Source organism: Pterocles gutturalis, unplaced genomic scaffold, assembly GCF_000699245.1.
Source record: "Pterocles gutturalis isolate BGI_N339 unplaced genomic scaffold, ASM69924v1 Scaffold38561, whole genome shotgun sequence".
Classification (NCBI taxonomy): Eukaryota; Metazoa; Chordata; class Aves; order Pterocliformes; family Pteroclidae; genus Pterocles; species Pterocles gutturalis.
Window position 1 is genome coordinate 1 of NW_010104292.1, and position 15,564 is coordinate 15,564.

Genomic DNA, 15,564 nt, shown 5'->3' on the forward strand with positions numbered 1-15,564 from the left:
GTTCGCACAGCGGTGTGGAAGGGGGGTGGTGGAGCTGCAGGCTGTTTGCCGTGGCTGATGGCACCCCAGCGCTGCCGGTCCTCTGCCCCTTCCCACAGGCAAAACTCAGTGGGAAGGGCTTGGGTACAGTTTGGGATCCTTTCCCCTTTGTTATTTTAATTTGTAAGTAATTTGTACTGGAAAAGATGAGATTGGGGCAGAGAGATCCCCTTTTTTATCATTAATTCCTTAAAAGACAACAGAATGCCTATATGTGCTTGTATTCATATTATTTTATTCTTTTAAAATTAGTGCAGTAGGAGTTCTGACTGTGTGTGTTAAACTACTGTGTCCGTGGTGTTTTCTTTAGCAGAATTCTTTAGGTGAAATATTTACACAGTGCATTCATCCTAACACAGCCTATATAACTTCTTAGACTCAGTAAACTAAGTACACATCAGCACTGTAACTTGCATTAAATCCAGTGGTTGCACCTGTGTAGAAAATTAATAACAGGTGTTGTACTCATCAGTGTATAAAGCTGGAGAAGATGTGGTTGTCTATGCAGAAAATGTTCTGTATAAGTAGAACTTGAGGAACATCTGTTGTGATCAGCCCATTCAAGTGTGTGAAACACGAGGCAGTCTGCTCAGGTTCTCATCATTAAAATTGCATTTACTAGTTCGCAGTAGTGACACAGAAAGCATCTGATCTGTATCCTTCTTCCCTGAAAAAGGGAACTGATGGTTGTGTAGCTATTAAAAATACCACATAAAATAGCAAAAGGTTTATTTGTGCATACAAATGTGGAGGTTTGAGACAGTGCTTAAATTGTGGCACCTTACCTACATGGACATAAAAAAAAAAAAGAATGTTTTCAAGTTAAATTGATGAGGCAGAGAAAGGAAGTTTTATGCAGTTGATCCCCAAAATAATGTCTTTTGCTCAATCAGATTTTTTAAATGGTGTCATTTTCTTTAAAAAAATCAAATGTCATGAAAGTAACCAATCAATTTTTTGTGCCTTAGATAAAGGGATACACAGATTCTTCTGTGAAAACGTGGACCTTTGAACCACTCAACATTTAGAATGGCTTAATTTTAAATTTTTATTTCTTCTTATTAGAATTTGTGAAAGTTGGCCTGGTTCAGGACTCTGTTATTGTCTTCTATATCTTTAATTCATGTCTTGATATCTTTGTTTTATTGCAGGAGACACCAGCAAATGGAACACAAATTAACTTAAGCCTACACGAGGCTGGTGACACCTGAAAGGAGGGTAGGCAAAATTGATATGTAAAGATGTGTTCAAAACTAACTGAATGGTGCTGATAATGATAGCAGTTGAGTGCACTTAGGTATGATGTGAAAGAACATCCTCACATGGATACCAAAAATGAACTAACGCTTGTACATAACTTTGAAAATACAGGAAAATGTGTTTAAATGTGGTCTTGAACTCAGGACTTAAGTTTTTGTAGGTCACCTAGTGTTTTGTTTAGTAGCTATTGGAAAACAAAAATATATTTTTCTTGAAAGTGTAGCATTATAAATTGTTTCTGGTTATAATCTGCAGGAATAGTAATGTGACTGACTCATTATCCCCTTTTCAACTGAATCCTAAGTTCTGTCTTCATAAATTCATTACAAATTGAGACTCAAGAGGCTTGTCACTTACAGTCCCAGAAAAGAGCAGTGACTTCTAGTGAATATTTTTATTATTTCAGTGCAAAATAATGAAACAGATTAAGACTTCTATGCAGAATAGGAAACTAAAATTTCAGAACTATGAAATACTGCTTTCTGTATGGCTTCTTTCCAACTTTGCTAATCAGCAACATTCAGTTGGTTACCCAATATTACCGTTGCTGTAACGGACTTACCCAACTCTGGGATTTTTTTCAGAGCCACGTGTTCACCACAGAAACTCTTCAAATGATCAGTGAAATAGAAGTGTCTTTTGGTGAGATACACAAAGGACTATATGCAGTCTTTGAAAAGTTTTTGCTGGATGTGTAATTTTTTTAAATAAAACTTATAGCAGTAGAATGTTAGAACCTGTCTTTCAAAACATATATATCTATATATATTCAAGTTTCTTTCTTTCAGCTCATGGGGGTTAGAAAGAATAATGACTTATATTTCCTTTTTTTCCTTCCAGGGAAAGTGGCAAGGCTGTGTTCTTTGCTTTGTCTCTGACCTGCTGGGAGTACGTTTTGGAGCATGTTTGCTACTTAGCAGGGAACTAAAATTCAGGTACAATTCATTTAAAAAACAAAAAAGGCAAATCAAGCAGTGTCGTCTTGTTTTTGATTATTATCTAATTTTATCCAATTTGATATTGTCCTTATTTTACTGTTGCTGAAAACGGCTTCCCCCGTAATATGTACTTGGTGATCTTTAATGAGTTGACAATTTTAAAAGTAATATTCTTATGGTTGTCAGTTTGTGCATTGGGTCATCCTGTATGATAAAAGTAATCCTTTACTTAAAAAAACCAAACCAACAAAAAACAAAATTGTTTTTATGAATGCCTTCAAATTCAATTATGCTTGTGGTTTGAAAGTATTTTTCCTTCTAGGCGCAAGAGGTTGTAAACGTAAAGAGTGAATATGGGTGAAAAGAAGCAGGAACCTTTGGACTTTGTAAAAGATTTTCAGGAATATCTTACACAGCAGACTCACCATGTAAATATGATTTCTGGATCAGTTAGTGGAGACAAGGAAGCAGTGACTCTTCCAGGAGGTAAGCTAATTTCAGTGTTACACATTTTATTTTTTGGAGAATGACTGCACTGTTTACATGCAGATAATTATGCAGACTACTACGATTATATGGAAGCATTTCTTATAGTTGTTTTCACATCAGAAAAATGTGTACAAACCTTTGTTTTAATCAGGTTATGTTCTTCTAACTCTGTATTTAAAGACCAAGGCCATATAGAAGCAAAAATTATTTGGCGCAGTCTCACAGCACAGTAGATAGTATCACCCTGATTCTTGATTGAAACCTCTGTTGCATTATTCACAGCTGGGACAGAAAGTGATCAGAATGGTCTGGATCATCCTTCTGTTGAAGTTTCACTGGATGAAAACTCAGGAATGTTAGTGGATGGGTTTGAAAGGACATTTGATGGCAAGTTAAAGTGTCGATACTGCAACTATGCCAGCAAAGGAACAGCACGGCTCATAGAGCATATCAGAATTCATACAGGTATGAAATATTCTGCAGTACTTTGCTGTGAGACATTGTGGTATTAACTCGTTATGATTTGCATGTGAGGAGTTAGCATCTTCAAGCAGTCTGATACTACTTAGTTACTCAGCAATTAGAACTGGTTTTTGGTTTTTTAAAATAGGCTATTTTTTAAGGATGTGCCATGTACCTATTTGCATCATGCAAATTCCTACTTACATTTATTATTGCAGACTATTGAGTTTAAAGTAACTGTATATGAGGGTGAAGTTTATAAGGAAAGCATCAGTGTAAATTGAAGGGCCCTAAATGTAACGTTTAATTTTGCATTGCAAATCAGAAAATTGAAAAACATGCTGCCTGGAGATTGATAGGAGCTTTCTTCCTCTGTTGTTTAGCTATGAAAATACTGCTGTTTTCAGATTGCTGGTTGTGGTGGGTTGACCCTGGCTGGAAACCAGGTGCTCACCAAAGCTGCTCTGTCACTCCCTTCCCTCAGCTCGGAGAGAAAATATAATGAAAGGCTTGTGGGTTGATATAGGGACAGGGAGAGATCACTCACCAGTTACCATCACAGGCGAAACAGACTCCACTGGGGGAAATAATTTAATTTATTAGCAATCAGAGCAGGGTAATGAGAAATAAAAGACTCCCGTCTTTCTGGGCTCAGCTTCACTCCCAATTTCTCTATTTGCTCCCCCTGCAAGGGGATGGGCAGTGGGGGTTGTGGTCAGTTCATCAGATGTTATTTCTGCTGCTCCTTCCTCCTCTGGGGCAGGACTCTTCACACTCTTCCCCTGTTCCAGTGTGGGCTCTGTCCCGTGGGAGGTAGTCCTCCGTGAACTGCTCCAACGTGGAGTCCTTCCCACGGGCTGCAGTTCTTCACGAGCTCCTCCAGCGTGGGTCCTTCCACAGGGTGCAGTCCTGCAGGAACAGACTGCTCAAGCGTGGGTCCCCCGCAGGGTCACAAGTCCTGAGAGCAAACCTGCTCCTCTCTGCACGTGGCCACAGGAGGCTTGGCCTTGACCAGTGGCAGGTCCGTTTTGGAGCTGGCTGACACTGGCCCATGGGCATAAGGGAAGCTTCTCACAGAATCCACCCCTGTAGCTTCTTCTCTACCAAAACCTGGCCATGCAAACCCAGTACACCAGTGGAAATTTTGTATAGTTCCAGTGTGGATAAAATACTGTAGGTTGTGTACCTGTATTTGACACAACATTAATACGTTAGGTTAACAGTTCTGTTTTCAGAATGCTTTTTTATTCTGCCTCTTAAAGGAGTAGAGGTCAGTAAATGGCTAGAGCTACCAGAACAATGCCTGCTGCAGATTATGAGCATTGCAGCACGGTTGTAGTGTAATATATACAGAAATAAGAAAGATTCCAACCAGGAATTGGCACACTGAGAAATGTCCTCAAAAATCCCTGACCCAGTGGTGATATAGAAGCAAACATTCCCTGAGCTACACAAATGTGATTTTTTTAGGACAAAGCATAATACTTTGGGTTTGTGCCTTGACTGACATTTTGAGTTGTTTCTTATGGTTCTAGTATGTGATATTAGCATTATACCAGGAGAATGGAGCTTTACATGCAGGGTAACTATTGTCTCAGTGCTGCTGCAGGTATTCCCGTTACCAGAGGATATATGCATGACCCATTTGATCAAAGAAACTTTCACAAAGGTGCTAGGAAAAGGTAGCCAAATTGAAGGCACACATCACTCTACTGCAAAATCATGCAGTTTGAATTATTTCTGTTTCAGAAAGCTAGCTAGTGGTAAGAGAGGGACACGCAGGATGTCAGCCTACCTGGCATCAAAGGGCTTCAGTGATTTGGACACCCTTTCACACAGTGAATGCTTTATAGCTAGGTGACTGCTTCAAATGTATCTGATGCCTAATGACAATGCACAGTGACTGTACAATCATAACAGTTCATTTCCATATACCAATCTCTTCAGTTTTATAATATAGACAAAATCTCAGGTTGCCAGAGGCCTTTTTGTTTTCCTGTATAGCTTCCCCTTTGCCTTTTTACAATACATTTTAATACAGCACTGCAGGTGTCCTGAGGGCAACACCATTTTGCCGTTACCTTAAAGCAGGGCTTTTTGAAGAGCCATTGTACAGAGACAGGAGACTCCAGAACAAGGAAGGGTTGATTTGGTTTGGTTTTCTTTTTTTTTTTTTCTTTCTTTTTTTTTTTTCCCTTAAGGGCAAGACCTGAGTGTGGCTTTGCTAGGAGGTGTGGTGGGGAAGTGTAGCCAAAGGCCAAGAGGTGGATTGCATGGAGTATGAAGGCTCAGAGGGTCTGAATGAGAATTAAAATAGGGAAGTGATAGCTGACTAGTAGCCTCAGAGCAGTGTCAGTAAACAGATAATGCATCTTGGATAATATGCAAGTGCAGTGAGGTATCTGCCAAACTGGTTATAACCCAGGCATGATCACACAACCATTATTAAGTGCTACTTAGCGTATAATTAACTTCATGCTGAGTCTGACAGCAGTGTAATTAGTAGTTCATCAGCTGTGTTGTATTAAGGGCCTGCAACACAGGATAGAAATCTTTACCGCTGAGTAACCAGTTCAGAATGAAGTAAGACCATTCAGGTTGACAAGTTCTTTGTGAATGTGGGGATTTTGGCAGTCTTTTTACTACATTGTTTGTGCCAGATCTTCAGATCTTTACACATATATTTGAACGCATATACATGCTTATAGAGAAATCATGGTTTCAGTTGGCGCACATAAAGTACTTAGAAGCAGCACAAAAATTGCTTTCTTCTTGAAGAGCCAGTGATGTAGGACAAAAAAAAATAATCTCTTCAGTGTCCCAGGTTGTCATTCCAAACTGTGGGATGTGCACATGGGAAGGGCTTTCTGTATCAGTCACCACACCATCTTGCAGGGCCTGTGTAGCGCTTGTGGTGTAACAGTGGCCCTTGCTGCATTCAGATCTCTCGCTTTCTAGATGGATTTCGAAAGCCCTAAAACAAATGTATTGCCCTGTATTTAAAATAGTAGAAAATGCTTAAAAAAAAAAGTAAAGGCTGAAGAGAAGGAGCTGACTTGCAGTTTTTTGAGTCTGTCATGATGTGTGTCAAGAGAATCAGTTGCACAACAGTGATTTAGAAATTGACCTGGCATTCTAGATGGAAAGATAAGGTGGTTTCATTTCAGCACCTGAACATGCATCAAATCCTTTAGGCATTTCTAACATTGCAGACCTGGATCTAAAAACTCACAGAAGATCAGTCTATGAAAAGAAAATAAAAAGTTCCAAAGTATTATGTTACAAATGTGTTGGCTTGTAATTATGTTTGAAAGTTTTCTAAGTACTTCTTTTAAAAGAAGTGTTAATATGAATATCTCTAAATGTCACTTAATGGAAGAGCAAAGTCCTGCCTACCAGAAAGGAGAATACTTTACTATCGTGTCGGAGAGAGCACACAGCTTTCTAGAGGTTAGTTGGTTTTTATTTTTCTTTGATAACGCTTTAGCCACAGGATCCTTTTTCAAAATTCAGTTCTTGAGTGGATACGTGTGTACACGGGTTATTTAGATAGTAGTTCCAGGATGTTTAAAAGTAGGAATGTTTGGAAGATATCAAAAGGATACCTCAATGTTTAAACACAGTTATCATTAAAAATGTTTACATTTTTGGTGATGTAGACATTCCTGTGGCTACCTGCTTATGTGCTTTTTATAGGTGAGGTAGAGTTGGGATCCAACTGAGGGCACCACACAAACATCATTGCGTTCAGTCCTTGGCATCATTGCTGTGATTCCTAGTTGGGTTATCTGTTCTGCTAGTACTGGTCACATTTTTTTCTTATGCTTGCTATCACTTGGGTGAGGCAGAGGTGTATGAATTTATTCCGCTCTTTCACTAAATAGCCAGCTAAACTCAAGACTTCAGTGACACTGAGGCTGAACTGTTTGATTAGCAGCTCCCAGTTAGCTACTTTCTGTTCCATGAAAAGCCTTTTTCAAGCACTCTGAGATGCTGTAGTATAATCTCTTTTAATTTTCCAGGTGAGAAGCCGCACAAATGCCATTTGTGTCCCTTTGCATCAGCTTACGAGCGTCATCTGGAAGCTCACATGCGATCGCATACTGGTGAAAAACCATACAAATGTGAATTTTGTTCCTTCCGCTGCAGTGACCGAAGCAACTTATCTCACCACCGCAGGCGCAAACATAAAATGGTGCCTATCAAGGGTACGAGGTCTTCCCTAAGCAGCAAGAAGATGTGGGGGGTTTTGCAGAAGAAGACCAGCAATTTGGGGTACAACAGAAGAGCATTAATTAATTTGAGTCCACCTTCCATGGTGGTTCAGAAACCAGACTACCTTAATGATTTCACTCATGAAATCCCAAATATCCAGACTGAAGCATATGAGAGCATGACAAAAACAACACAGAGCAGTGGGTTGCCGCGAGATCCACAAGACCTCGTGGTAGATAACCCTTTAAACCAGCTCTCTACATTAGCTGGACAGTTATCGAGCTTGCCACCTGAAAACCAAAATCCAGCCTCTCCTGATGTTGTTTCATGTCAGGATGAAAAGCCTTTCATGATACAGCAAACTACTGCACCTGCCGTAGTTTCAGCTGTGTCAGCAAATATTCCTCAAAGTTCATCTCCAACCAGCCCTGATCCCCGGCCTGCACACAATCCGAGGAACTATAGTCCCGTGGCGGGTCCCAGCAGTGATCGCAGTGCCCACACCAGTACTCCCAGCATAAGTAACAGTCAGCCAAGTACTCCAGCTCCAACCCTCCCGGTTCAGGACCCTCAGCTTCTGCATCACTGTCAACACTGTGACATGTACTTTGCGGACAATATCCTATATACTATTCACATGGGGTGTCATGGATTTGAAAATCCTTTTCAGTGCAACATATGTGGGTGTAAGTGTAAAAATAAGTATGACTTTGCTTGCCATTTTGCAAGAGGCCAACATAGTCAACATTGAAAACATGCTTTCATTTAGTTTTTTAACATATTACAGTATATTTTTCATACTTGCTGAAGAAAAGCTTGCACATTCCCATTAGGAATCAATTCGACAAAGGAGGCAGATTTATTTCTATGTTGTGATAAAACTTGCCAGGGAAATTTTGTAGAAGATATGGTGGTTGCTATATATGTAGCCTTTCAATAAAGCTGAAAGAGTGCTATAAGAATTGGAATGCTTTTACATGCATTGGTTGCTAAATTTAAGTTGCTTGCGTTTAATCCCAGTATACATTCTACGTATGTAGAAGCAGAGCAGACGTTGTGAAACACAGGATTTAGACTAGACATTAGGAAGAAGTTTTTCACTATGAGGGTGGTGAGGCAGTGGCCCAGGTTGCCTAGAGAAGCTGTGGATGCCCCATCCCTGGAGGGGTTCAAGGCCAGGCTGGATGAGGCTTTGGGCAACCTGGGCTGGTGGGAGGTGTCCCTGCCCATGGCAGGGGGGTTGGAACTTGGTCCTTTCCAACCCAAACCATCCTGTGATTCTATGATTCTATGCACTTACTGTTTACTAGGCAAGACAAAATATATTGACTGTAGGGGAAGGAAAGGTTGATGCAATGACGCATTTGGAGACATGCTAATCCTGAAAAACTTTCCAAATTGGAAAAATGAACACAAGCAACTGTCACATACAAATTCAGTTTGATATAAAACTTGCTTTAATCTGATGAAAGTTAATAATAAGGTTTTGTTTAGTATAGTCTAAACTCTTAATGCTAAGGCTCCAACACTAATTAAACTATTATTTTTAAAATTCATCACAAAACTAGAAGATAACAGGTTATTGTGAATGAAACACTGGTAGGAAAAAAAGCAAGAGTTAGAGGCTTCTCATTCACTGGTTATACAAAAAAAAAAAAAAAATTAAACATGACACCTTACTTTAAACTACATTTACCAAAATTTTCCATGTCATTCTTTTGAAAAGGAGATAATTTTTAAACAGTCATAATAAAGAGCTTGTAGAACTAATATATATTCCATGATATTTTTAACTGCCTTAATCTGATTTGTACAGATATTTAAAATTTGCACAATTAGACTTCTGTCTTGCTGATAGAAGTTCTAATAGAATCAAACAAAAAGTTTACAAATCAAAAAGCATTTGTTCTGTTTTATCTCGGGCCAAGCTACACCTAATAGGTTGCCTGTATGTTTGAAAGTTGTATAATCTTGTTTACAGTAAACTTCAGCTAACTTGGGGGTCAGTTTGTCTTGTCCTCTCCCCTAGACCTCTTGTCTTTTTGGTGTGCTAGAAATAAGGGGAGGGGCTTCTGGGTTTTCTGAACTGTTCATGTAATAGGCAAAGGTATACTGTCTGACTACATTTGAAATCATTGTGATTAATAATTGTAGGTGGCAAATGGTAACAAAAGATGTACATGAAGTCCATTGCATGTGTTTCTTTTTTTTTTTATACTGTACATCTTACTTTAGAAGCACCTAGGCTAACCGACAGGCACTTTAATATAAACTTAAATAAAACATCCTAGGAAAATTAACAAAAGCTCTCAGTATGCTACACAGGATTTTCTCACATTTCAAAAACGTGAAGAACTGTATCCTTTCCCATATTTAGACATGCACTTTTACCTTAGTTTGTCTTGAGACAAATTAAAGCTTCCCTTATGTATTCTCATTTTACTATCAGCAAAATGTGGCAGCAAATATGTTTTGATAAAAGCAGCAAGGTTTGCTTAATCTTCTGCAAGTCAGAGGTGGAATCTGAAGAGCAGATGTTTGGCTTATTCAGATTTATATTGTTATGGGAGCAAAAGCTTCCTGAAGCTGATGGAAAAACTTACAGTGACTTCAGATCAGTGCAGGAAAAACACCCTTCTGAGAATTTTAGCTTTAGGAGTAATTTTGACTTTAATTAATTAGAAAGTTAGGAACCAAATATGTTTCTCTTTACCTAACTTACCTACTGCTGGGTTTTCTGTGCTTAAGTAACCAGTTCAAGGAACTGGATTCTTGGCTGCACATAGTCTTCTTGTAATGAGGTCAAAAATAGACCATTGAAGTATTTCCCATGTGGTGAAGATGACTGATAACACATTTATGACTCCTAAAAATGCTTTTGGTTTCAGGCATACAGAATCCTTTTTTTTTTTTTTAGGACTACCAAGTTGACTGAACTAGAATCCCGTTGGAAGTTACTGCTTCTGTACAGGTTTTGTAATATGATGCTTCTAGTCAAAGAATAATGTAGAAGAGATAGCTCTCTCTTAATCACGTATTGACACATTTGAAAATCTAAATTTGGCTAAAATATGATATTAGGACTACAAACATTAATGTTTAAGACCATTACAATTAGCAATTTGTAGAGGTCATTTTCCTTGCCATTTGATAGATGATGTAATTTTTATTCCTTGGCTCTAGCACCTCCAAGGAAACTTATGAAAGGGTGGTGCTTGGTTATCAGTAGGGAGATGAACTCTAATGTATGCTAATATTTGCAATCTCATCCTTCCATTTATGCAGTTTCTGATCCATTACCACTTTCATTGGCAGTGCCTGCAAGCATTGTAGACTTTTCTATTTGTGTAGGCTCATGATTTGTTGATTTAGAAATGATTTCTGAACCATGATGCTCCTGAATGAAATTTTGGACAGGGGAATAGTTAGGTCACTAAGAGGTAGCTGGTAACAAGAGGAAGCCTGCATGGTCTTATTGAAGAGGGGCCCTTATTTAGGAGGCCATCCTCTGTTGTAGGGGAATGTAGGTTCTTAATAACAGAACTCAGTAAGAAAAAAAATCAAACCTGAAATCTTGCAAATTGTTTAGAAGTATTTTAATACTGCTGCCTTAATACCATTGTTTCTGCTTCCATGTACCCCAGGAAAATGAAATCAGCTTCAACATCTAGAAAGTGTTGAAAAACTGTTTTTCCTTCTTTCCTTGTGCAAGCTCCTGTTTGCAGAGAGGCAGTTCTTTGGCAGCAGAATGCTTTGGTGTTCATCCCTTGATTCCACAGCCAGATCCCTGGGGTGGTTCCCTGCTGACATCCCAGGCCTTCAGAGGGTCACCCTCTGATGAGGATTCTTAACTTTTCAACATAATAATGTGTGTTTAGTTGTGCCAAACTGTATCTATTTTCTTCTGGCTACCGAGTAGGTTTGGAAGGTGCATTTTCATAATAGTTTTTCATAATTACATAGTTTTTACTATAATTTAAAGACCAGAATTAGGACTGGAAAACTATTTTGGAGCGTGATCCTGACGATTCTGTTGCACGATCAGGCTTTACTCAGAGTCAATGAGGGATACTTGTCAGGAATTGTGGGATCGAGTTCTCGGTTAGGACTTTTAGTTCTCCATGTGCTACACTGCACTAACTTCTTGGGGTTTTTTTTTAAAAAAAATAAAAACCCGAATCTTTATATTATAAGGTAATGATTAGCATTTTAACTTGTATCAACAGGGAAGTTTGGGAGTGAGCTGAAATTTTTCCATAGCTTGACTCTGTTAAGTTCTGTAGCTGCAAAACATTAACTTTGGAGTTTGTTTTTATTGTAATAGCTTATTTTATAGATTTGTTGACATTTTTAACATGCACTATTTATAGTACTCTTAATACCAACTTTTTGAGACTGAATATTCCAATGAACGTGCAAATATTAGACTGAAGATCTTAGTAGATTATTGTAGTTAATACTTAACCTAACTGTGAAGCAGCTAACAGGGAATAACAGTTGTTTTTTCACAGATAAAATGTTCAGAGGAAGAAGATTTTGACTTAAAGTGCTGATTGGCATTTTAACGTAAAACTTAGTGCTGGAAGACATGTCCCACCAGTGTTTCCTAGCAAAATGACCTGTTGCTATTTGTTTTGTTCCTGAATGTTTGGGGGGTTTGCTTGTTTGTTTTTGTTTCTTTTTTTTTTTTTTTTTTTTTTTTTTGACGAAGGGAATGTAATTTAGAAGTCTTCACTGGCAAGTTTTCTATTAATTTTAAGCTGCTTTGAAAATCTACAGCAAATGGATGTTCTGCTGCAGGAAATCTGTTCCCTGCTGAAGCATTTTTCATTGAGCAATCTTTGTGTATGTGCTTCTAAGTACCTGCTCTGTTAATATGTATTTCAGTGTAAAGAGCATATTTTATATGCAAAGAAATGAAACCAGTTATGAGCTGTAAAATAAATTTTATTGTGTAGTGAATGTTTTCAGACTACAAGGTTAATTCTGAAATAACTCTTACCTAGTGTAGTTTATGTTGTGAGGCTTTGCTTTTGTAAGATATTAATAAAATAATACTTTCTAATCAAGTGTCACGTTAATTCTTAATTACATATGCTTCAACAGCTGGAACTGGTGAACAGCTTATGGCTAGCTATGGTGTCGATATGGAAGGTAAGCAAGGAACAATGTATTTATGTTTGTCTGCATAAGCTGAAAATGTTTCATTTTTGATGCTGAGCCAGGACACTCCTTTACTCTTTTCCGCTGTTAATGTTTCACATTTGGTCATCTTCCAAATTCTTTGTTTCCTCATATTTCCCTCTTATCAAGAGTGCTTGTATGTCTGAAATTGGAGTTTTTATCGTGGTGAGGTCATTGTCACTGCATATGGAACTTCGGTGTATGTTTTTGTTAGCAGCTTTGAAGGTGGCACCAAATTTAAATTTCCTTTAAACACTGGAGTTAATCCTACGTGTGCGTATGTGCATGCAACTCAAGAGCCTTAATTTAACTGCATCGCAAATTCCTTGTTTTTTGCAAAGTTTCCATCAGAGAAACCAAGAGCCTGATCTACAAAAGAAACTTAGGAAACTGAACCAGGACTTGGATTAAATTTAGGTGCTGACAGCCTGACTGTGGATGCTCCATTTCCTTGTCAACCCCCTTTAAGCTTGAAGTGCTAAACTCCATCTCACTTCTTGTTTTTATACCTTTCCAGGCACATATTCTCTGGGAATGCTCAGCTACTCCTTTGACAGAGCAGAGCAGCTCACCCTCCATGGTAGTCTTCAAAACCTCAGCTAGATGAGGCTCTGAGATGGTTAAAGCTAGTCCTGCTGTAAGCAGGAAACAGGATTGGATGACTTCTAGGTGTTCCTCCTGGGCTAGCTTTTCCTATGATTCTGTGAAATTTAAATCTAAGGAGGGTTTGCTGTTGGCTTGATCTTCAACATCAAACATGGTATGCTAGACTGTATTTCTGTCACATGAAGACAGGAGCTAGGGAAGGCACAAGTCTCCAGAGAAAGCAGCTGTATATCTCAGATGTTTGCAGCTGGACTGCTGAAACAGTATTGCATTTTAAACACACCAGACTCTTAAAAAAACACCAACTTTCTCTATGTCATTATTTAAAAATATATTTATTAACTATATTGGCTGCCTCATGTTGGAATAAAGAAATTACACTTGTAGCAGGGTCAGAATATTGATTTTGTAGGCACGTTTGGTTTTTCAAATTGCTTCCTTGACGCAAGTCTTCCAAAAATTCTGTTTTGAGTTTGTTGAGTTCTTCTGCCAGGCCCTTCATCTCATGTGGAAGCACGTTTTTATCTAAAAGGCAATTAAAGGTGAACTTTTAACTTCATGTTTAAATACAAAATTTACAGACTTTGACTGACATTGTACAAATAAGTTTGACCAGACTTCTGCAGCAGATGGCCTCAGTGTACCTGCAGGGCTGGGATTCCTTAACAATTTACCCAGAAGGAATTTAGTAAATTTAGTCTTACGTTGCACCTAAAACACACTACACATACCTTTTGCGTCCTTCATTGTCTGCGAGATGATGCGTCTGCACGTCTGATCAGCCTGATGGACAGCATTAGCGGCACAGATTGCTCGATCTGCTTCCTAGCCCGCGTGACCAGCAGAAAGGAAGAACACAGGCAAACATTAAATTTTATTTAGACTATCATCAGCTTTTGAAGAACTCTTTGAAAACAAGTAACACGTTGGTAGCAACTCAGTGACTGGCACAGGGCACATCTGCTCCTTTGAATTCGGAGGCAGGTATGTTTGCGTGGGTGACTGCCAGAGACAGATGTGTGTGACATTAGGAAATGAACGTTATTTTCCTCAGTGCGCTGTGACAGCTCCAAAAGGCATTCTTTTTACTACTCTAGAACATATAACAGTACTCCTAAAGGTAGTTTGGTGTCAGAAGGTGCCAGAAGTGCCCATTTCAAACAGAATTAACTTTCCTGTGTATGCTTTTGCAATCAAGAAATGCAATAGGTATTTCTCAGTTTCTGTCATCATGGTGTTCTGAATCCAACTCAAGACTAACTCCCTTCCTCATTCACCATCATCTGAAAGAGCTGTGACTGAAGACAGGCAGCACTACCTTTTGCTCAGTGTTTTCCTCGTTTTGCTTCACTGGATTTTCCAAAGCAGTGGCCAGCAAACTAATTATCTGCTCACTAAGAAAACAAACAAAAGAGTAAACCATATTAATTGAACAGTTCCACTGAAGATTTTTCTTTCATTTTGTAATGACACCTCATCACAGAAAAAAAAGAGCAAGTTTTCAGCTAAATTTATGAGGCAATCAATGAAATAATCTTTATACAGCAAGTTAGATGAAAACAAATTACAACTAAAACTACAGCAAATTATTTCCAGTCCTAATGTTTCAGACAATTTACATAAATTTTCAACAACAGCTTAGAAGTGCAGTGAGGTTTGATGTTAACTCTGCAAAGAATGATGCCTGTGAGTTCCCAATAACTGGCACGTATTAACTGGCTTCCAAAAAACACCATACGGAATACTTTTTACATACTGTTTAGATACAGTAAAAAGCTTCTACCTGCTGGTTTATGAAAACAGTAGTTATTGAAAACCTTTCCGTCAATGCATTAGCATACTTATCCTCCGAAGTACAATCAAAACTTCTCAGAATGCAGCTGTTCTGTTCCCAAGCATTTTTCTCGAGATCTGGCATTTCTATTTTCCTTGCCATTAAATGTATTGTCTGGTCAGGTAACGGATGACTTCTGAGACGGTTTCTCTGCAAGCAGCATTCCAGTGGACACTCTAAAAACAACTGGCAGAAGCTCAAGGAATCTGAAAGAAAATAAAGAGACAATTTTAAGCTGTTTAAATAAAATTTTTTGAGAGCAACATGCAGAAGATAAGGCTTTACTTGAACGAGTAACTTGTACGCTAGTTCTGAGCCTGAAAAGAATACAAACCTAAAAAGAACACAAACTATAGATAGGAAAACCTTTAAGTGACCATTACAAAAGGCAGGTAAATAAAACAGAATTTCCTACAAAGCTCAAAACCTTTCCCCTGCGTAGGAACAAGGAGTAATTACATTTGCGAGCCAGCTGGTACACCTCGTATCTCATGCTCCGATAATAAAAATTGTCATCCAGGATCAGCCAGAGCGGTC

At 38.5% G+C, this 15,564-nt stretch overlaps 2 protein-coding genes across 2 annotated transcripts; one reads left to right on the forward strand and one right to left on the reverse strand.

Annotated features, from left to right (window-relative positions):
• Positions 1 to 1,190: 1,190 nt before the first annotated feature.
• On the forward strand, positions 1,191 to 8,427 carry IKZF5 (IKAROS family zinc finger 5 (Pegasus)). Its single transcript, XM_010087013.1, has 4 exons — positions 1,191 to 1,257; positions 2,560 to 2,723; positions 3,009 to 3,191; positions 7,211 to 8,427. Exons 2-4 carry the CDS (start codon positions 2,591 to 2,593, stop codon positions 8,152 to 8,154), a joined length of 1,260 nt encoding a protein of 419 aa, XP_010085315.1. The 5' UTR covers positions 1,191 to 1,257; positions 2,560 to 2,590; the 3' UTR covers positions 8,155 to 8,427.
• A 5,085-nt stretch (positions 8,428 to 13,512) lies between these two features.
• Positions 13,513 to 15,556, reverse strand: PSTK (phosphoseryl-tRNA kinase; the record flags this gene model as incomplete). Its single annotated transcript, XM_010087014.1, has 5 exons — positions 13,513 to 13,718; positions 13,925 to 14,018; positions 14,512 to 14,583; positions 14,995 to 15,233; positions 15,487 to 15,556. Coding segments are annotated over 5 exons (681 nt in total), but the record flags the coding sequence as incomplete, so codon positions are not given.
• Between the last annotated feature and the right edge of the window lie 8 nt (positions 15,557 to 15,564).